This window comes from Capricornis sumatraensis, chromosome 15 (genome assembly GCF_032405125.1).
Source record: "Capricornis sumatraensis isolate serow.1 chromosome 15, serow.2, whole genome shotgun sequence".
Taxonomy (NCBI): Eukaryota; Metazoa; Chordata; class Mammalia; order Artiodactyla; family Bovidae; genus Capricornis; species Capricornis sumatraensis.
In genome coordinates this window covers 75,868,386-75,890,338 of record NC_091083.1, presented here as the reverse complement: position 1 = coordinate 75,890,338, position 21,953 = coordinate 75,868,386, and the positions used below count along the sequence as shown (strand labels likewise).

At 46.7% G+C, this 21,953-nt stretch overlaps 1 protein-coding gene across 1 annotated transcript in view; it reads left to right on the top strand.

Annotated features, from left to right (window-relative positions):
- Positions 1-680: 680 nt before the first annotated feature.
- The window catches only part of JPH2 (junctophilin 2), a 71,412-nt gene continuing 50,139 nt past the window's right edge, over positions 681-21,953 (top strand). The window contains exon 1 of the mRNA XM_068987554.1: positions 681-1,059. Coding sequence (XP_068843655.1) covers positions 681-1,059 — 379 coding nt within the window. The remainder of the gene's footprint in view (positions 1,060-21,953) is intronic.

Genomic DNA, 21,953 nt, shown 5'->3' with positions numbered 1-21,953 from the left:
GAGTCTGAAGCACTAGCCCAGTTTGAAACACCCCTCCCGCTTTGAAGGAGGCTGGGCCGGCCAGGGGGGTTATTTTGGGAGCAGCCTCTGAGATCCAATGGCCTTGTTAGGGCAACACTGACCTTTCCATCCCAGGAGGAGGGTAGGATTGGAGGGGGGCGGGGCAGGGCGCGGAATCACAGCCCGGCACACCCGGTGGGGGGGTGGAGGAGAAGGGGGCCAGCCGGCTGCCGGGAATTCAGCCTCTGAGCTGGGGGCTGTCACCGAGGAAAAGTTCTCCTTTTTGAAGACAGACTGGGGACCCCTCCACCCCACCCCTCCCATTGCACTTCTTAAAGGGATCACAGCACTTTTTCCTTTGACTCTATGGAAGCCAGGTTGGGGACACTCTGTGGAGACTTCGAACCTTTCCTTCCCACTTCCTCCTCGGTTGGCAGCCTTCCTCTGGCCGACTGAGTGGGGGCCTCCCAGGCATGGCACTGACCGCCCGACTCAGTGCTGACTTGGCTCCTAGGTTCCTGCAGCCTCGGGTGGCATCTCGCTTCCCTCCTCCCGGGGCGCGGTGAGTCAGGGGGGTGCCCAGCCCTGAGCTGCTTGGAGAGAGTTGCTGGAACCCCCTCTCCCCATCACCTTCTCCCCCAAAGCTGGAGAACGGTGAAGAGGTCGGGGGCTACGATGAGATGAGCGGGGGTCGCTTTGACTTTGATGATGGTGGGGCGTACTGTGGGGGCTGGGAGGGGGGCAAGGCCCACGGGCACGGCCTGTGCACGGGCCCCAAGGGCCAGGGGGAATACTCGGGCTCCTGGAACTTTGGCTTTGAAGTGGCGGGTGTCTACACCTGGCCCAGCGGAAACACCTTCGAGGGATACTGGAGCCAGGGCAAACGGCACGGGCTGGGCATAGAGACCAAGGGACGCTGGCTCTACAAGGGCGAGTGGACACACGGCTTCAAGGGCCGCTACGGGACCCGGCAGAGCAGCAGCAGCGGTGCCAAGTATGAGGGCACTTGGAACAACGGCCTGCAGGACGGCTATGGCACCGAGACCTACGCGGATGGAGGTGAGCCCGGCCTGCAGCCTGCAGACCTGGGGAGGGGCCAGATGGGGTGAGGAAGGTGGCGGAGGGTGGGGCAGGAGGGGCCAGGATATGATTTGCTGTGTGGCATCGGGCAAGCAGCTCCACCTCTCTCTGCATCCATTTCATTGTCAGGAAAAGTGAGGCCAATAACGGAGCTGCCGAGAGAACTGGCAGACATGCTTGGTACAAGGCCTGTCATAAAAACACACATTCAAGACACATTCAATAAGACACCACTGCCACTGTGGCAGGCTAGGTGTACAAAGAGCTCTGGAATATACTCCAGAAGAACTGGTGTCTAATGTCAATTTTGCCATGAAAATTATTTTCAGCCAGTAGATCATGAAGTGTTCATTCATTCATTCATCTATCCACCCCCCATCCACTCATCCATTTACCCATCGATCCATCCATCCACCCACTCATCCATCCATCCACCCACTCATCCATCCATCCACTCATCTATCCATCCATCCACTCATCCATCCATCCATCTATCCACCCAAGCATACTTTTGTTCAGTGAATATTTCTGTAGTACCACGTATTCACCAGGCATTGTAAAAAGGGTTAGAGGTAGAGAGAAATAGGATAGAGTCCATGGGTTCAAAGATATGCTTGCAGACAAACAATTATATACAAGTATTTACAGTGTGCTGTGGCAGAAAAGGAAAGTTAGGTCTGAGGAGGTCAGGGGAGGCTTTAGAGGAGGTGACATCGGAACTGCATCTTGATGGGAAGATTGTGTTTGTGAGGCTTGTAGACAGTGGTCTCAGGTATAGGATGGGCTTCTGACTGGGTTACCTACTGCTAGCTATCTGGTGAGGGCTCAACCTCCAACGCACCTGGATGTTAACAGGTTGTTAACAGAGTTTTCGTGGCACAATGGCTGGCTGGAATTGGACTAAATCTGGCTCCACATTTTCTAATTTGGTAACCTTGAGCTGTTTGCAGAACCTCTGCAGTTCAGTGCAGTTCAGGTGTTTATACTAGTCACTGCGCAGAGCACTGGGGATGAGCAGAGAGCAAACCTCACATGTTCCAGTTACCAAGTGGAGTTAGTCCCTGCAGGCTTGCTGGGCATCAGTGAACCAAGCAAAGTGATGCAAATATGCATGTGCAGAAAGTCCCTTCCCTTCCCTACCCTATTGCTCCTCCCCAGACAGTGTGTGTGTGTGTGTGTGTGTGTGTGTGTGTGAGCATGGATGTGAGTCACAGGGATACAGCAATATTTCTGGGAAACTACAGGCTGATGTCCCAATATGTCTAAAACAGGGAAAACCCATTCATTCCTTCATAGAGCACAAGTGATATGTCAGGCACCCTCCCAAAGCAAGTCCCAGGGTCCGAGGCAGTAAGCAAGCAAAGTCCTCAGGAAGCTCCCTGTCTAGTGAAGAAAACAGAAATAAACAGGAAAACAAACACAGATGCAATTTCCAAAAGTTACCTGTGTTACAGAAGAACTAGCAGAGAGGGAAGAGGGTAATTTTTTTTTGGAGGGCGGGTGTCTGAGTACTCAAGTGGGGAGGATGGGAGAAGGAAGGAAGAGCCCAGGCAGAGGGAATGGCGATTGCAGAGGCTCTGAGATGGGACTGGGCTTGGCACGTATGTATGTACATACGAGGAACAGCAAGAACGCCTGGGGGCGGGGAGGAGTGGGAGAGGCGTGAACGAGGGGTGCAGGCTGGGCTGCCGGGGCTGCCGCTGGAGATGTGGGCATGGGCTAGGACATGAAGGTTTGCAGGGCCCTGGGTTTTAGCCTAGGCATATCCAGGAGCCCTTCAGGCCAGGTCATTGCGAGGTCTGCCCCTCTGGTTTGTCAGAAGCCCAGATTCTCCTCTCGGATGAGACAGCCCCGCATCCAGGGGGTCTGGAAACCTCAGAGATCCTCTCCCCCAAGCACAGCCCTCCAAAATTAGATGTGGCCACTGCTTCGGAAAATCTCTTTAATCAACCTGTCATCAGTTTTCCCAGGGGTTGTTAAGTACCTGCCCTTTGCCCCATCCTGGGTAGCACTGAGGGGAATGTGGACAAATAAGATCCTGGGATTAGGGATGGCTGGGAGCCGGGCAGCCTTGGATCACCACTCTGCCCCTATCGTATTCTCTTGTCTCTTGGAGCTTCAGTTTCCTCATCCCTAAAATGGATTTATACTAACCTCTCTTAAGCTTTCTCATGGGATGAATGTGCAGTTGCCATTATTACTATTAACTATCACTAATTCATTCAGTAAATATTTATTGAGTGACTATTAGGAAGCCAGCACTGGGTGGATGGTGTGGGGGATGGGGAGAGTGTAGAACTGCACAGGATGGGAGAGGTCACCCTGCCTTCCAGGGAATGTAACAAAAAATTGTATTGGGTGCCAAGCAGGGATATGCTGGGGGCTAAGTGAGCAAGAAGCGGGTGGCTAACCAGACTGAGGCAATCAGGGAGGCTTCCTGGAGGAAGTGACAAGTGGGGCTCTGAAGTACAGAGTGAGCCAGGTGACAACCTGGAGGATACTTGCTCCAGGTGGTGAGAACAGCATACAAAGACTGAAGTCCAAAGCTTGCTGTCCAGCGGAGATCAAGCTGAGATTTGCGTCTTATTCTGTTTTGAGAAGCCTTGATCTAAGTGATAACACATCTGCTTTCCTCCATTCCCTGGCTTACCTTGCAGTCTGATGTTACAGGTGTCTGCCTGCTCCAAACCAAAGAATAGCTTTCCAAACTGGAGGTGTCGACCCATTGGCCAAATCAACTTAGTGGGTCATGACTTCCATTTTGAAAGAAATAAAGAATAGAACAGAACAGAATAGAAAATATCAGAGTGTTTCATAGAGAATGAGATTAAAGTATTGATTCCTGAAATGTTTGTTCAGTTGGAAATTATATATCTATATTTTGTGTATTGAAACATCTGTTTATCTGTATATCATGATTCAGATGTACTTTCTGTTGCAGATCACGGTCAAAAAATAGGAATATTACTGTTGTAAAGTGACTTGACCTGACATCTTCATGGCTGCCCCAGTCATTCCTAAACCCACAGGCCTTCCCTCTCCCCATCTGCTTGTCGCTTTGGCTGGAAGTTCCAATTCTCTGGTCGGAAGAGGAAGATAGTCCACGCGGAGGAGTCTTCCAAACCCTGCCCTAAGCCTCCTGGCACCCCTCCCCCATCTATAGCCCCACATTCCTCCCCTGGCCATATATAGCAAAGCTAAAAATAGCTAGTGACTTAAAGCCCAAAGCCAGCACACCCAGCCCTTAAGTAGTAATCCACAGCTGCATGGCTGCCTGGCGGTTCCCACCCGAGACCCAGAGACTAGAACGGCCACTAGTGATCTTGGTTTTCCTCTGATCTTGACCTGGGCCTGAGCCTAGGATTCCAAGGCCCACGAATGGCCTGAAACTGCAGGACTCTCTGTGTTTTTCTGGGAGGTATTTCCTGCAAGAGCCATCAAATTCTATAAGGAATCTGGTGCTCAAAGAAATTCCAGGACCATGGATCTAATTCAATAATCCCCTCCCCAAAATGTGCAGCAGGAAAAAGCAAGCCCAAGGTTGACTTTTTTTCCCCCTAAAGCTAATAATAGTTAACATTTTTGGAGTATGAACGATGTGCTTGGTGCTGATCTGGGCACATGGCAAGCATCGTGTTACTTAAACTTTCACTCTAACCCTTACCGGGAAGCACTATTATTACCCCTATTTTATAGATGAGGACACTGAGATCGACAGTCCTCTAATTGATAAGAGGCCAAGATGGAATTTGATTATCATAAGTGACAATTAAATATTTTATACTATAAATCAGCATTTTAATAAATGATAACTACACAAAATGATCAAGACTGGCTACATCCTTTAGGGACACGGTGCAGAACAAGAATGCGGGGCCCCTTCTTCAAAATTAAGAATTTCAAGATGGTGACATCAGAGCCTTAAACCCAATTCAGGGCCCTTCTGAGCTCAGAGTCTTGTGTGACTGCACAGGTTGAATGCCCATGAAGTTGGCCATATCAAGACCAAATAGTAACAACTGTCTTCCCCACCATTTGTTGAATCTTCACCAGTTTTTATTTTTTTGCTCCACTGGATCTTAGTTGTGGCACTCGGGCTGAGTTGCCCCAAGGCTTGTGGGTTCGTAGTTCCCCAACCAGGGGTAGAACCTGCGTCTCCTGCATTGGGAGGTGGATTCGTAACCACTGGACCACCAGGAAAGTCCCGAATCTTTATTAGTTTTTACCAGACTCTGTGACAGTACTAATAACCATCTCTACCATTTACGGAGTCTTTACTAGTCTTTATCAGACTCTGTGCTAAGAATCATACATGCATTGTATTATTGCGGCTTCTTAATTCTCTCTTCTACTACACTAGTGACTTTCAAATTTTTATGATTATAATCCACTTTAACATATGTATATTCTATTATAGTTCCATGCATACATATAAAAATGTAAAACTGAAACAAGTCATTGTGAAGTAATATTTCTCTCCCTATATGCTATACTTGCTATGTTCTTTTATGTGATCTCATTGATAGAATTGCGCTTCCCTGGTGACTCAGCTGGTAAAGAATCTGCCTGCGGATTCCTGGGTTCGAATCCCTGGGTTGGGAAGATCCCCTGGAGAAGGGAAAGGGTACCCACTTCAATACTCTGGCCTGGAGAATTCCATGGACTGTATAGTCCATGGGGTCACAAAGAGGTGGACACGACTGAGCAAATTTCAATTGATAGAATTGTTATTTTCTCTTTCTGAGAGAATTAAATGAAGTATTGTTATACATTAAATACTTAGAATTAGGCATGTGGTTAGTGCTTTATTATTATTATTATTACATGCTGAAGTGATGGTATTTTTATGTGTAAGTATGACAACTGGGTCAAAAACGGAACCTTCTATGCTCTGGGTACAGATTTCTTTGTTTTTCCCAACACTGATGGCTTCAGCTCATTTTAGCCTAACTGAACATGGGAGTTAAATGAATTTTCCAAGCTAGAGCCCTAAGTAGCTCAGCTGGTAAAGAAACCCCCTGCAATGCAGGAAACCTGGCTTCGATCCCTGGGGGGAGAAGATCCCCTGGAGGAGGGCATGCAACCCACTCCAGTATTCCTGCCTGTAGAATCCCCGTGGACAGAGCAACCTGGTGGGTTACAGTCCATGGGGCGCAGAGTCAGACACAGCTGAATGACTAAGCATAGCACAGAGCCCTGAGTAATATCTGCTGTCACATGACCTGGGTCTCTGCCGTGTATTCCTTGAAGAAACTTAACTTTCATATTTCTGTCTATATTCGCTCCCCAAAGGAATATCATTTCTATTGATTTATGTGTCTATCTTTGTGCCAATATCATGATGTCTTGGTTACTGGAACTTTAAAATAAGTTTTTATTTATTTATGTTGTAAATTTTTATTGGGGTATAGTTGATTTACAATGTTGTGTTAATTTCAGGTGTACAGCAAAGTGAATCTGTTATACACCCACTCTCTTCTAGATTCTTTTCCCACACAGGCATTACAGAGGATTGAGCAGAGTTCCCTGTGCGATGCAGTAGGTCTTTCTTAGTTATCTGTTTTATATACAGTAGTGTGTATGTGTCAATCCCAATCTTCCATAAAACAAGTTTTTCAATCAGAGTAAAGCCTCCAACTTTTCTTGTTCAAGACTTTTCGGGTTATTCTAGATTATTTCCATTTCTGTATACATTATAAAATCAGCTTGTCAATTTCTACCAAAAAGGCCTGATGGAAATTTGATTAAAAACACATTTGATGGATCGTGAGGAAGTATATTCAGCACAACTTCACAAGAACCAAAGGCAGTTTGGAAGGAAGTGATTATGTTAACTCTTCACTAGAGAATTTGAGAGACTCATCCATACAGATCTGTGCAAACTGTCGATCTTGTTGCTTTTTTTAAAAAATATTTAATGTATTATTTTTGGCTATGCTGGGTTTTCGTTGCTGCGCATAGGCTTTCTCTAGTTGTGGCAACTGGGGGCTACTCTTTGTTGCAGTGCCCTGGATTCTCAGGGCTTCTCATTGTGGTGGCTTCTCTTGCTGCGTAGCACGGGCTTTGACGTGCAGGCTTCAGTAGTTGCAGCTCATGAGCCCTAAAGCATTGGCTCAGTAGTTGTGGCACCTGGGCTTAGTTACTCCAAGGCAGCTGGGATCTTCCTGGACCAGGGATCACACCTGTGTTCCCTGCACTGGCAGGCAGACTCATAACCACTGGATCACCAGGGAAGTCTTTTGTTGCTTTTAAATTCTTTTTTTCTATTTTTTGGATCCTAGTTAGTTTTCTAACAATTGGATACATTGTTCATACTGATGCATTCATTACATTCCTTTTATTCTGTCAGTTCAGTTCAGTTTATTCCCTCAGTCGTGTCTGAGTCTTTGCGACCCTGTGGACTGCAGCACGCCAGGCCTCCCTGTTCATCACCAACTCCTGGAGTTTACTCAAACTCATGTCCGTTGAGTTGGTGATGCCATCCAACCATCTCATCCTCTGTCGGCCCCTTCTCCTCCCACCTTCAATCTTTACCAGCATCAGGGTGTTGGCAAATGAGTCAGCTCTTCATATCAGGTGGCCGAAGTATTGGAATTTCAGCTTCAACATCAGTCCTTCCAATGAACACCCAGGACTGATCTCTTTTAGGATGGACTGGTTGGATCTCCTTGCAGTCCAAGGGACTCTCGAGAGTTATTATGAGTAAAATAGTTAAAAGAAAAATGCATTTGATTTTTACATCAATTTGGAGGGAATGGACATCTAAACAGCAGTGAGCCTTCCAATCCGTGGACATGGTGTATATCCTTTCTTACTTACATCTTCTTTAATTTCACTCAGCAATGTTTTAGCATTTTCAGTGTCTTGCACTTTTTTAAAAAGTAATATTAACAAGTATTTTATTTCTTATGATATTATAAATGGCATTTAAAATTTCCTTTTTCCTATTGTTCATTGCTAGGTTATAGACATATAGTTATTTTTGTACATTAGCCTTCAGTCCTTTTACGTTACTAAATTAATTTCTTAGTTTTGGTGGGGTTTTTTTTGGGCGGGGGTTTCTTCAGGTTTAAAAGGAACGTCTTTTAGTTTAAAAATTCTTGATCGCTATTAAAGCTTAAGTGTAGAAGGCCTAAGAGAATCTAATGGGACTAAAGACATGTGTTACTTAAGCACTTGGGGCTTCAAGTGGCCAGATCTGAGTCCAAGTCCAGGTGGAGCCACCTCTTCATTTTACAAACATGGGCGTATCATGTGGCCTCTTTTATCTTCCATTTCCTTTTCTTCCACTAAGGCTGTCAAAATCTCCCTCAAAATATGACTGAAACAATGAAATGAGATAATCCATGAAAAGGGCTTAGCGTGATGCCTGGCTCAGAGGAATGGCTGAAATGTACACCTTCTTTTCCGTGTTTCCTTCGCAGACCAAAGGGCGAATTAATTCAGGATGGTCTGAACCACAGCTGCCTCTGTTTGGGGAAAAATATTTCAGTACAAAACCTAGCTTTTGATTTGGGAGCACTTAAGAAGCCAAGCGTTTGATTTGCTTAGTACTGTGTTGGGTCCTGCCAGTGCAGGTGGAAGCCACGTCAGGTGGATTCCATTGCAAATGTAGAATCAGCATAATTGAACCTCATCTTGAAAATCTCACATCCCAGTTCATGGCCAGGGGTCAGCTGGGCTACTGTGAAGGCAGCTTCTTGGTATTTATCTGGGCCCCCAGGGGAGCAGAGTGGACCCTGAGTAAGACAGGGAAGTGGACGTCATTCGTCCTCCTCTCTGCGGCTTTGTTCTCTGGGATGCATGTGTCCAGCTGGCCAAATCTCCCCAGACGTGCCCCTGTCCAAGGCCAGGCCCTTGGCATTCATCAACCTGGCGTGTTTCCAGCGCCTGCTAATTCCATGTCCCCAGCAGCTGTTCCCTGGACCAGCCCTGGGTGCCGCACCTTTGTGGGGAATGTCCAGTCTCATTTTCTAAGGGCCCTGGTTGAGGGCAGAGTGTGGGGTGAGGGAGACAGGCTTGCTTCCTGCTCTAGACCGAGTTCTCTCCTATCCCTTCCCAAGCTAGAGCCACAGAGTAGGTGGGTGTTAGGTCTGGTCATGACTGATTCCCCTACTTACTCCTGCATAGCTGAGAGTCGAATGGCCCAGACTTGCCTGGCAGAATCCACAGGGTGACCCAGGGACATAGGAACTCCAGAAGCCCCTCCCCTCTGGCAAGGAGTGAGCACCTCGTGCCTGGAAGCATTCAATCATGTGATGTGCTGCTGACCACTGTTTGAACTGTGTAGAATGGGGGCGACACCCCAAGGCCGGAAGGTGGCCCAGTTCTGTGTTTCATGCACCATGCTTTTCTTCCTTTTATTTATAATACAACTTGACTCCTTTATGTATATCATCTTCACACAGTGATCAAATTTCACATTGCTGACGACAGGACAACTTGGCAACAGGGGCCCTTGGTGGGATGTACAGAGAAGGCTGTCACTTCCCCTGTGTAATATTCCTGTGGGACAAGTGTGGAGAGAGGGCTGTTCATGCAGAGCCTAAGAGGCCGTGGTAAGAATCTGGCTGTGATCCTGAGGAAAATGGGGGCTATAAAAGTGACACAGTTTGGGATGGACTGGTACACACTGCTATATTTAAAATAGATAACCAGTAAGGTCTTACTGTATAGCAGAGAGAACTCTGCTTAATGTTATGTGGCAGCCTGGATGGGAGAAGAGTTTGGGGTAGAAGGGATAATTGTACATGTATGGCCAAGTCCTTCTGCTGTCCACTGAAAACTATCAGCACATGCTTAATTGGCTATGCTCCAATATAACATAAAAAGTTTAAAAAAATTTTTTTAAGTAATATGAGGGAATTTCCTGGTGGTCTAAAGGTTAGGACTCTGCAATTCCACTGCAGGGGGCACTGGTTCCATCTCTGATCAGGGAACTAAGATTCCTGCATGCCTCATGACCAAAAAATAAAAAAAAGACGTGCTCTGACTTTGTTTAAATGCCCTTGTTTAAAGGGATTGCTTTGTGTTGGGAGACTGGGGGAGGAGATGGTGCAGAAAGGTAGAAGCGCGGAGATCGGTTAGAATCAGTTATTGCAATGATACAGCTCAGAGGCCACGATGCTTTGGATCAGCCTCCTGGGGCAGCAGAGGTGGGGAAAAGTGGTTGAACTCCGTGTCCATTTTGAAGGTGGAGCCGATAGGTTGGCCTCATGGGTTGCAGAGCAGGTGTGTGGAGAGAAAGAGGAGTCAGGGAAGGTTTCAAGGCCTGAGCTGCAAAGGATGGCGTTGCCCTGAGCTGAGATGGGATGAGGATTCAAAGAGGTAAGGTCAGGAGCTCAGTGTTGGATACTGAGGGTGAGGGATGCCTGTTACACAAGCCATGCGGACGTAAGGGTTGTGCGCAGGCCTGCACACAGACAGGGGCCTCGGAGCAGCCAGTGGGGTGTCTGAACCCAGACCCTATCCCCTTGATCTCTTTGCGCCCCCCACCCTCAATTATTCCTGGCTTCCTAGGCCTTCAGCATGGCCGAACTGACCCAGGACCTGGCAAAGTTGCTTTCCCCCAGGCTCCAGGATTGTCAGCATCCAGGCAATGTCACTTGATTAATCCCCTGCCTCCAATGCAAGCTAGGAGAGCAGCCTCTATGTGTGTGGGGGGGTGGAACCCTGCAGGCTACTGGGACTTGTTATATACCCACTGCAAACCAACCCTGATCCCAGGAGCTGGTCGCCCATGCTGTCAGCCCCTCCACTTTGGGTGCCCTGGTGGTAATCCTGGAAAGTGAAAGACCGCGGAGCTTTGATGGGAGGGAGCATTTGGGGGCCATGGGAAGAGAGATTGGTGCCACCTTGCAGGCAAGCCAGAGAGCAAGGCCTTGGGATGGTTACAGCAAAAACAGAATGTCGTCTATACAGTCACCCAAAGGGACTGTTCAGTGAATCCATGAGACCACGCCAGGAAGGACTAAACCCATTAAAAAAAAAAGTCCAGGGGTTAAGACTCCATGCTTCCACTGCAGGGGGTGTAGGTTGGATCCCTGGTCCAGGGAACATAATCCCACATGCCAAGTGGTGTAACCCTCTGAAACAAATAGAAGTGAAACTATACTTCAATAAAAACATTTTTTTTTAAGAGAGAGGGGAGGGAAAAAGAGACAGATTCACCTATACTCATACAGAAAGGAATCTAAAGCGTTTTAATCAAACAAGAGCAACTGGACGAATATTTATTGAGTGCCTTCTGTATGGGCGGCTGTGTTCTCACTGAGAGGGAGAGTGGTAGCGTGGGGAACAGTTAATCTCTTAGTCCACTTGTGCTATGCGCAGGCTTGTAAATAAGCAGAAGAAATCCTGGAAGGACCAAAATTGTTAACAGTGATTACTCCTAGGGAGACAGTACAGAGATTTTTTTTTTAATAATTAAAGATTACATATTTATCTATTTGGCTGTGCTAGGTCTTAGTTGCAGCATTTGAGATCTAGTTCCCTGACCAGGGACCGAACCTGGAGTCTCTACATTGCGAGTGCAGAGTCTTAGCCACTGGACCACTGGGGAAATCCCAGTACACGATTTTTTAGTTTAAACACTCCTCGATTGTTTGAATTTTATGCAGTGAGCCTGTGCAACTTTGTGATTTTTTTCAGAAGTGCCTTCCCTTAAACAGATGAACAACACTTATGTGCCGACATGCTAAGAAGCCTTCAGGTACAAAAAGACTTTGGGAGCTCTAAGCAGAGCCCCGCCCCGAATCCAGGCTCAGATCCTAGATAGTTTCCCTTTGTTCCACCCCACTCTGGGGTAGGCTGCTCTTCAAGGCAAGGCAGGAGTGAAAGGGCAAGCCAGGCAGGTGATCTGTTCTTTAGTCCCAGCTGAGCCACTGCCTGGCTGTGTGACCTTGGGCAGGTCCCTCTACCTCCCTGTGCCTGAGTTTCCTCTCCTGTATAATGAGGGGCTGAACCACACTTACTCCTAGAGGTAAGTCAATGTCTCTGATGTGCAGCATCAGCTACTTGACTGTGGCTGCTTGGAGACGCGGTGAAGGGAGCTGCATGGCCGTGTTAGGAGTCAGCGTCATGATCGATTAGCAGCGCCTGCTGCGGACACAGGATGGATGGGAAAGAGGTAGCCCACATGATAGGTGACTTGTTGCCTTGGACTAGATGCCCTTCAAGGTCCACTCAAGCTGTGCCCTTCTTGGAGCTGAAATAATGCCACTTACCCCTGCATTGAGGTCATGTATGCCCACACTGTGCATGCACAGATAGCAGGAATACGACAGTTAGTAGTGGCTACAGGGCTGCCACTGGCTCCTACTGATGCGTGACAGCCATTGTTAAGTTTTCAGGAACGTTGCAAACTGGCTGTTCAACTGTTGGTAGCTTGATTGGCCATGGGGAGGAATATTTAGATGATAGAAATTAGTCAACACTGGGAATGAGGGTAGGGCTTCCCAGGTGGAGCTAGCAGTAAAGAAACTGCCTGGCAGTGCAGGAGACGTAAAAGATGCAGGTTCGATCCCCGGGTTGGGAAGATGGAGCCTGGTGGGCTACAGTCCATAGGGTTGCAAAGAGTTGGGCATGACTAAAGTGACTTAGCATGCATGCACACACGTGAATCAGAGTTGTTTTTCCAAGGAGCTGCTTTACCAGCATGCCATGAACGCTGTACTAATTAATATGAAATGCCCTTGTCTCCTTCTCACCCGGATTTAGGTGACCAACCCTCCTGATCTGCCTGGGAACTGTCCTGTCCTGGCTTTAGTACTGAAAGTAATAGAGTTTCTTGGGAAGCTCCTCAATCTCAGGCAAATGGGGAAGACTGGTCACCCTGCAATCTTTTCCTAAAAAGTGAAGGGAGCCAATGTTTGTTGAGAGACTGAGGTCTCCCCTAGATAACTCACACTTTACTCACAGCAACCCTGAAAAGAAGCTGGCTCTGCCCTTGCTGGGTGGAGATACGTTCAAAGAGAACTTGTCCAAGGCCAAGTACTCATGCACTCAACTGACAGTATCTGCTGAATGCCTTCTATGGGCCAGTCATCACACTGAAGGTTGGAGATGCTGTGATGAGCAAGGCAGTCTTGGTCCCTGCCCTCAGAGCATACATTCTAACAGCAGAGACCAGCATCAGACAGTTATTTAATTACAACATGGTATTTATAATTTGAAGGGTAAGAAGAAAGGTTTATGAGCTGATGATGGGTGAACCTAATCTGGTTGGGTAATCAGAGAAGGCTTCCTGGAGGAAGTGATATCAGCCTTGAGGCTAAGATCTGAAGGATGGGTGACCGGAGGACCACACTGCTGTGCCAGGCAAAAGGAATATCGAGGACTTCCCTGGTGGTCCAGCGGTTAAGAATCCACCTGCCAATGCAGGGGACACGGGTTTGACTCCTGGTCTGGGAAGATTCCACGTGGCCTGGGGCAGCTAAGCCCAAGAGCCAAAACTACCAGGGCCCACGCTCTAGAGCCTGCATGCTACAGCTATTAAAGCCCATGTGCCCAGAGCAGCCACTGCAAGGAGAAGGCTGCACACCGCAACTGGAGAATGGCGGCCCCTGCCGCAACTAGAGAAAGCCCACACAACAGCAAAGACCCAGCTCAGCCAAAAAGGAATGCTGTTTTTATAAGAAAAGGAATATTGAGTGTAAAGTTTGGAGGTGGGAGCAGAGCATTTGTGTTCAAGAAAAGTGGGAGCACAGAGACTCAGAGGAAGAATGGCGTATATGAGACAAGGGTTGGCAGGACCCAGGCCATGAGGGTTTCCAGGGTCACAACGAGAAGTTTGAATTTCATTCTTACAGGGAAGGCTGTGGGACACCATCAGACATCCCTCAGGACCAGGGCTCTTATTCCCCTATTTGCCAGGAGTGTGGGTTGCTGATGGCTCATAGCTGGACACTGCCTTCTGTCAAAAGGCCTCCCTCTGGGGGTGACCCATAGTTAATGAGTTGATGCCAGAGTACAAAGCCTCCTTGTTTCAATTTCAAACTGCTCTGAAGGGTCATACCAGCTCCAGTGACCCCATGGGATCTGTTCAGCTTCTTCCACTTATGGAAACCTGCTTCCTTCCTTACAGGTGTTTGTCCTGAGAGTCCCCCTCCCGCCAAAATCACCCACATGCAGTCTCAGCCTCAGAATCTGTTTCCTAGGGGACAATCCTTCCTCAAGGCACTGGGAAGCTGTCACAAACCAGGTTTTATGTGATCAGATCTGCATCTTAGAAGGGAGAGGACTCTGGTGGCAGCGAAGGGTGGATTGAAGTGGGTATCCGGGGAGGCAGAGACTAGGGAAGATGCTATTGTCTCTCCGGGAGACTGGTGCAGCCAGACTAGGTGGATGGGGTGGAGATGAAGAGAAGGGTGTTTTGGGGTATTAAAGAAAGATTCAGCGTCAGGTTTGATTCTGAAGCCCAAGCAATTTCCATTATTCTTTGCTGCCCCTAGAGATGCCTCAGGCTTGCTTGACTTGCTCTCGCTGGGACACAGGGTCCGTGGTCATTACCAAGGTGGGTTAGAACTAAGCTGGGATGGGTCCCCTCTACTCAAGAGCATCTATGTGGGTGTCCATGGTGTGGGCACGTGTGTTCACCATAATGTGCATACCTGGTTTACCTGGTCTGATTTGGGGGTGCTTGGACAAGAGCTATGACCATTGGACTCCCTGGTCCTCACTCCCCTACCTGTCATGTACACGCATGCCAAGTTGCTTTAGTTGTGTCCGATTCTTTGCAACCCTAGGGACAGCAGACCGCTAGGCTCCTCTGTCCATGGAATTTCCCAGGCAAAAATACTGGAGTGGGTTGCCATTTCCTACTCCAGGGGATATTCACGACCCAGGGATTGAACCCGCATCTCTTATGTCTCCTGCATTGGCAGGCGGGTTCTTTACCACTTGCGCCATCTGGGAAGCTGCAAGAGTTGTCTTCCTTTGAGCCTTAAGAAGAACTTGGTGTGTGTGTGCCAAGTCGCTTCCGTCATGTCTGACCCCGGTCTGGATCTGTTGATGAGGCTTCCACGGTCCTGCCCAAAGATCTTGAGCTAACTCCTAAATAGAGGACCTGGGGAAAAGGATCAGGGAAGGCTGTTGGACGAAACCGACAAGATATTGACAAGATAGCAGCTCTTAGTGGTATGAAGTGATGAGTGTTTGGAGGAAGGAGGTGGCCTGGGTAGTTTTCTGAAGCAGGTGGCTTTGAAAGTGGGCTTTAGTGGATTTTGGAAGACAAAACCGAGAAAGTGAGCTGGGACCAGGTCATGCAGACACTGGACTGTCAGTTGAGGACTTCCACGGACAGTGGGGACCCCCGGAGAGGAGCCTGTCCTGATTCCTTCCTCTCCATCTCTCCTCAGTCTGTTAGGGACACTGACATTTGGATCTCAGACAGTTTCCTAGAAATAGGCAGATGTCATTGGCCAGAGGGAATGGTTTTCTCAGTGTCTAGTCTGTATTTGAAGGCAGAATTCATGGTCTTATCCACATATCTCGTCTCTGTCTCAAAGTGGACTCTGTGTCTCCTAGACTCCCTGAGGGTTTCTCTCTCTCTTTTTTAAATCACACTTTTATTTCCTTTATATACTTTTAAAAAGTTAATTTATCTTTTATTGAGGGATAATTGCTTTACATCCCTGTGGGTTTCTGAATGGTTGCACTTCTTTAGGGCTGAGATTTGGATGAAGGCTTCTGAACCTTTAACTTGTAAAGGGTGTTCTCAGGTTCTTAGAGGTGCCGAGAAGGCACTGGTCTGGATGCTCAGCTGTGATCTCCAACAACTGCCACACTGGTATGATCATGAGCAAGTCATTTACATTTTTCATTTCAATTTTCCTGGCTGTAAAATTAGAATGATTATACCTGTATCTCTTGGGATATTTTTTTCTGTCTGTAAGTAACAGAAAGCCCTAACTTCCAAATGACCTAAACCTAACACTTCCCAACAGAAATATAATGTGGGCTCCAAATGTAATTCAAAATTTTCTAGTAGCCACATTTTAAAATGTGAAATCAATTTTAATCACATCTTTTTTTTTAAATTGGTGGAAAATTGCTTTACAATGTCACATCTTCTATTTAACTCATTATCCAAAAAAACTATCATTTCTACATGTAATCAATATTAGTTATTAGTGGGATATTTTACATTATTTTCTCTAGTGAATATTTTCAATCCAGTACTCAATAACCACATGCAGCTAGTAGCTACCATTATTGGACAGCACAGATCGTTTTTAATAAGGATATTTCTAATTGCACATAACAACACTCCAGAGGCAGGGAAGTCTCAGGATCAGTTAATTTGGAGGTGCAACAGCATCAGCAAGAACCCAGACTCCTGCTATCTTTTTGCTCTGCCATCCACATAGTGTGAGTTTTGCTCTCAGCTAGTTACCCTCATGGTCCCAATATGGCTGCCACTGCTCCAGGAGTCATGTCCATATTCAACAACATCCAGCAGAAAAAGAGGGTATGTTTCTCCACATGTATCTCTTTATTAGGGCTATGAAACCTCTCTTGTCTCCCTTGCCCCAACCCGCTAGCCAACTTACCCTCGAGTCTTAAGGTCAGATTTCATCACACGCTCATGTCTAATCCAATCACTGGCAAGCTAGATAGACTTTAATGCTTGACTTTGAGCAATCAGGATTTGCCCCTGGATTAAGAACCTTTCTCAGAGTCACATGGGAGGAGTACTGGACACTTGGGCAAAAATTGAGGCTCTGTCACGCAAAGTGTTGGGTCAGCAATTGTAATGTCATTTCCCAAAATGGGTTCCATGGAACCTATTACTAATCCTGATAGATATTCTTCAGGGTGGCCTTCTGAATAAATAGCAATACCACTTGGAGACTCATGGTCCCCAGGAGCACTTAAAGTGTAAATCAGTGTTTACCCCTGAATTGAGAATCTTTCTCAGAGTCACATGGGAGGAATAGTGAAGAATTAAGAAAAATTCTTGAAGAATAATTCTGGGGACTTCCCTGGTGGTCCAGTTGCTAAGACTCTGCGTTCCCAATGCAGGGGGCCCAGTTTGATCCCTGGTCAGGGCGCTAGAGGAGGAGGCAATGGCACCCCACTCCAGTACTCTTGCCTGGAAAATCTCATGCACAGAGGAGCCTGGTAGACTGCAGTCCATGGGGTTGTGAAGAGTCGGACACAACTGAACAACTTCACTTTCACTTTTCCCTTTCATGCATTGGCAAAGGAAATGGCAACCCATTCCAGTGTTCTTGCTTAGAGGACCCCAGGGATGGGGGAGCCTGGTGGGCTGCCGTCTATGGGGTCGCACAGAGTCAGACATGACTGAAGCGACTTAGCAGCAGCAGCAGCAGCAGGGCACTAGATCCCACATGTCCCAATTAAGACCCAGAGACCCAAGCACTGCCATATATATAAAATATATTTTATAATATATATAGTTTATATAAAATATATAAAACAATATATAAAATAATTCTTCTGGCATAGTCTCACAGTCAGAAAAACTCATTTCACTTAACCTCCTCAAGTTGTCTTGACGTCAGAATTTTTTTCATGACAAACTATTGACACCAGTTTTGAGAAACACAATTTTTGAGAGCCTGCCTCAGTAGATCATTAGGTTGTATAGCTGGGAGAATCTTCTAGGTGACACATCTCTAGTTTGGCCTCTTGTGGTCTGAACAGAATGACCTGCACCTACCACGCTGGGAAAACTCCAATGGACCAGGTAGAAGACAGAATCCCCAGTGACTCAGGTCAGAAGCATCCTTTACTTGAGAAAGAAAAAAGTGCAGTGTTGCCCTAAATAAACTCATCCAAACCTTGCATTCACACCCTATGGGAAAGTCACACATCAGGGTACTGGCATACACAGACTTTTATTCTCCTTGTCTTAGTTTCAATTACCCATCTGGAATCTTCTTTCCTGAGATGGACCTATCTCTTTGTCACAGCAGATGTATTCACACTGATGTTTAAAACCGAAGTAGAAGCCCTCTCATCTGCTGTCATCAATGCCAAATGCAACTTGGTTAATTGAATGTTAGTGAGAGCAGAGAAAGATTTTTAAATGATTTATAAACCTTAAGATATTCATTTTTTATTTATTTTCTCACTGCACCATGTGGCCATTGGATTTTAGTTCTCCAACCAGGGATCGAACCTGTGTACCCTGCATTGGGAGCTCAAAATCTTAACAACTGTACCGCCAGGGGAAGTCTCTTGTGATATTTAATTTATATCACGTTTAGGTATGTGCTGTGTTGATTCTGTGACCCTATGGACTGTGATTCCCCCTCCAGGGGATCTTGCCAACCCAGGGATCCAACCCAGGTCTCCTGCATTGCAGGCAGATTCTTCACCATCTGAGCCATGAGGGAAGCCCAAGAATACTGGAGTAGGTTGCCTATCCCTTCTCCAGGAATCTTCCTGACCCAGGAATTGAATCAGGGTCTCCCGCACTGCAGGCAGATTCTGTACCAGCTGAGCTACCAGGGAAGCCCTGTCACATTTATGTACAGAGTGTAGATATTCAGTGGAGTTTCTCATTGTCTGCCTTCCATTCCTGTAATGTATCATTTACAATTTCTGGTTTCTGTTGGTTTCTTTAAAATGGAGCAAAAAATGAAATTTAATTTATAAATTAAAAATTTATATTTTTTTCCAAGTCTTTTATAGTTAGCCCATTCATGCCAAGTTTGAGAGCGATTCTTAAGGAACTCTCTCCCTTGCTGCTGCAGCTGCTGCTAAGTCGCTTCAGTCGTGTCTGACTCTATGCGACCCCATAGACGGCAGCCCACCAGGCTCCCGTCCCTGGGATTCTCCAGGCAAGAACACTGGAGTGGGTTGCCATTTCCTCTTCCAATGCATTAAAGTGAAAAGTGAAAGTAAAGTCGCACAGTCATGCCCGACTCTTAGCGACCCCATGGACTGCAGCCTACCAGGCTCCTCTGTCCAAGGGATTTTCCAGGCAAGAGAACTGGAGTTGGGTGCCATCACCTTCTCCTCTCTTATGAACACCCAAAAACATTCATCTTGTTTTTGGAGAAGTTAGACTCTCTTCTTCTGTACACTCATCAGTCAGTCAGTCAGTTCAGTTGCTCAGTTGTGTCCAACCGTTTGCGACCCCATGAATTGCAACACACCAGGCCTCCCTGTCCATCACCAATTCCTGGAGTTCACTCAAACTCACATCCATCAAGTTGGTGATGCCATCCAGCCATCTCATCCTCTGTCGTCCCCTTCTCCTCCTGCCCCCAATCCCTCCCAGCATCAGAGTCTTTTCCAATGAGTCAACTCTTCGCATGAGGTGGCCAAAGTACTGGAGTTTCAGCTTTAGCATCATTCCTTCCAATGAGCACTCAGGACTGATCTCCCCCAGAATGGACTGGTTGGATCTCCTTGCAGTCCAAAGGACTCTTAAGAGTCTTCTCCAATACCACAGCTCAAAAGCATCATTTCTTCGGTGCTCAGCTTTCCTCACAGTCCAACTCTCACATCCATACATGACTACTGGAAAAACCATAGCCTTGACTAGATGGACCTTTGTTGGCAAAGTAATGTCTCTGCTTTTGAATACGCTATCTAGGTTGGTCATAACTTTCCTTCCAAGGAGTAAGCGTCTTTTAATTTCATGGCTGCAATCACCATCTGCAGTGATTTTGGAGCCCCCCAAAATAAAGTCTGACCCTGTTTCCACTGTTTCCCCATCTATCTGCTATGAAGTGATGGGACCAGATGCCATGATCTTCGTTTTCTGAATGTTGAGCTTTAAGCCAACTTTTTCACTCTCCTCTTTCACTTTCGTCAAGAAGCTTTTTAGTTCCTCTTCATTTTCTGCCATAAGGGTGGTGTCATCTGCATATCTGAGGTTATTGATATTTCTCCCGGCAATCTAGATTCCAGCTTGTGCTTCTTCCAGTCCAGCGTTTCTCATGATGTACTCTGCATATAAGTTAAATAAACAGGGTGACAATATACAGCCTTGACGTACTGCTTTTCCTATTTGAAACCAGTCTGTTGTTCCATGTCCAGTTCTAACTGTTGCTTCCTGACCTGCACATAGGTTTCTCAAGAGGCAGGTCATGTGGTCTGGTATTCCCATCTCTTTCAGAATCTTCCACAGTTTATTGTGATCCACACAGTCAAAGGCTTTGGCATAGTCAATAAAGCAGAAATAGATGTTTTTCTGGAACTCTCTTGATTTTTTGGTGATCCAGCGGATGCTGGCAATTGATCTCTGGTTTCTCTGCCTTTTCTAAAACAAGCTTGAACATCAGGAAGTTCACAGTTCACGTATTGCTGAAGCCTGGCTTGGAAAATTTTGAACATTACTTTACTAGCGTGTGAGATGAGTGCAGTTGTGTGGTAGTTTGAGTATTCTTTGGCATTGCTTTTCTTTGGAATTGGAATGAAAACTGACCTTTTCTAGTCCTGTGGCCACTGCTGAGTTTTCCAAATTTGCTGGCATATTGAGTGCAGCACTTTCACAGCATCATCTTTCAGGATTTCAAATAGCTCAACTGGAATTCCATCACCTCCACTAGCTTTGTTCGTAGTGATGCTTTCTAAGGCCCACTTGATTTCACATTCCAGGATGTCTGGCTCTAGATGAGTGATCACACCATTGTGATTATCTTGGTCATGAAGCTCTTTTTTGTACAGTTCTTCTGTGTATTCTGGCCACCTCTTCTTAATATCTTCTGCTTCTGTTAGGTCCATACCATTTCTGTCCTTTATCGAGCCCATCTTTGCATGAAATGTTCCCTTGGTACCTCTAATTTTCTTGAGGAGATCTCTAGTCTTTCCCATTCTGTCGTTTTCCTCTATTTCTTAGTCCATTGGTTTAGAGAACAAATGTTAATAAAAAACAATATTTCAATAATGGGTCCAGGGCTTCCCTATTGATCCAGTGGTTAAGAAGCTACTTTGCAATGCAGGGGGATATGGTTTTGATCCCTGCACTGGGAAGATTCCACATGCCTTGGGGCAACTAAGCCCGTGGACTGCAACTTGAAGCCTGCACACCCAGAGCCTATGTTCCGCAATAAGAGAAACCACCTCAGTGAGAGGCCCACCCACTACAGCTAAAGACTAGCCTTGCTCACCACAGCTTGAGAAAGCCTGCACACAACAGCAAAGACCGCGTAGCCAAAGATAATTAAGACAAACAAATAAGTAATGCATACAGTAGAAGTGAATAGATTTAGGAACAGTTAAATAGACAGACAACTCCACATGTGGGAACAGGGGCATGGATCTGCTAGAGCACAGGCTGCCAAATGGGTACATCAAGGTGCTAAGGGTCTCAGTTAGCAGGCTTTACAACAGAGGGACAGAGCATGCTGGCTGATTGGAGGTCAGTGGAGAACATTGACAGAATGCATATTACAATCATCTGATATGCTTTCTAGTATCCAGGTCAATTAAGCCATAAACTCTGGCCCAAGGTGGGTGGATCTTATACGACAGATGTGGCTTCCAGAAACTCCTCCATTCTGTGTGTAGGGGACAAGTCTCACTGATGAACAGATCCCCCAAATGTTCTTCCTCCCAAGGACAGAAGCTCTGAGGCCTCCCTGACTCAGGAGTGTCCCCTAACCAGCAAAAGCTGGGCATCCCAGGACACAAGCCCGCCTTCTTACAATCACGCAGACCTAGGCAGAAAACCAGAGCTGGTCTCATTCTCTCCTCCCTGGCTCCTCTTCATCTTCCCAGTTAATCCTTTCTGGGCCAGCTTTTCTGAGCAAAGACTTTGACCTGCCAAAAAGCTAGCCTTTATTGAGCACTTGCTGTGTGCTAGCTGCCTCACATAGAGTTCACTTAATCTTTGGTCAACCAACCCTCCCCATCCTGCTGCCAACCAAGAACTGGACGGTTGTCTCTCTGGA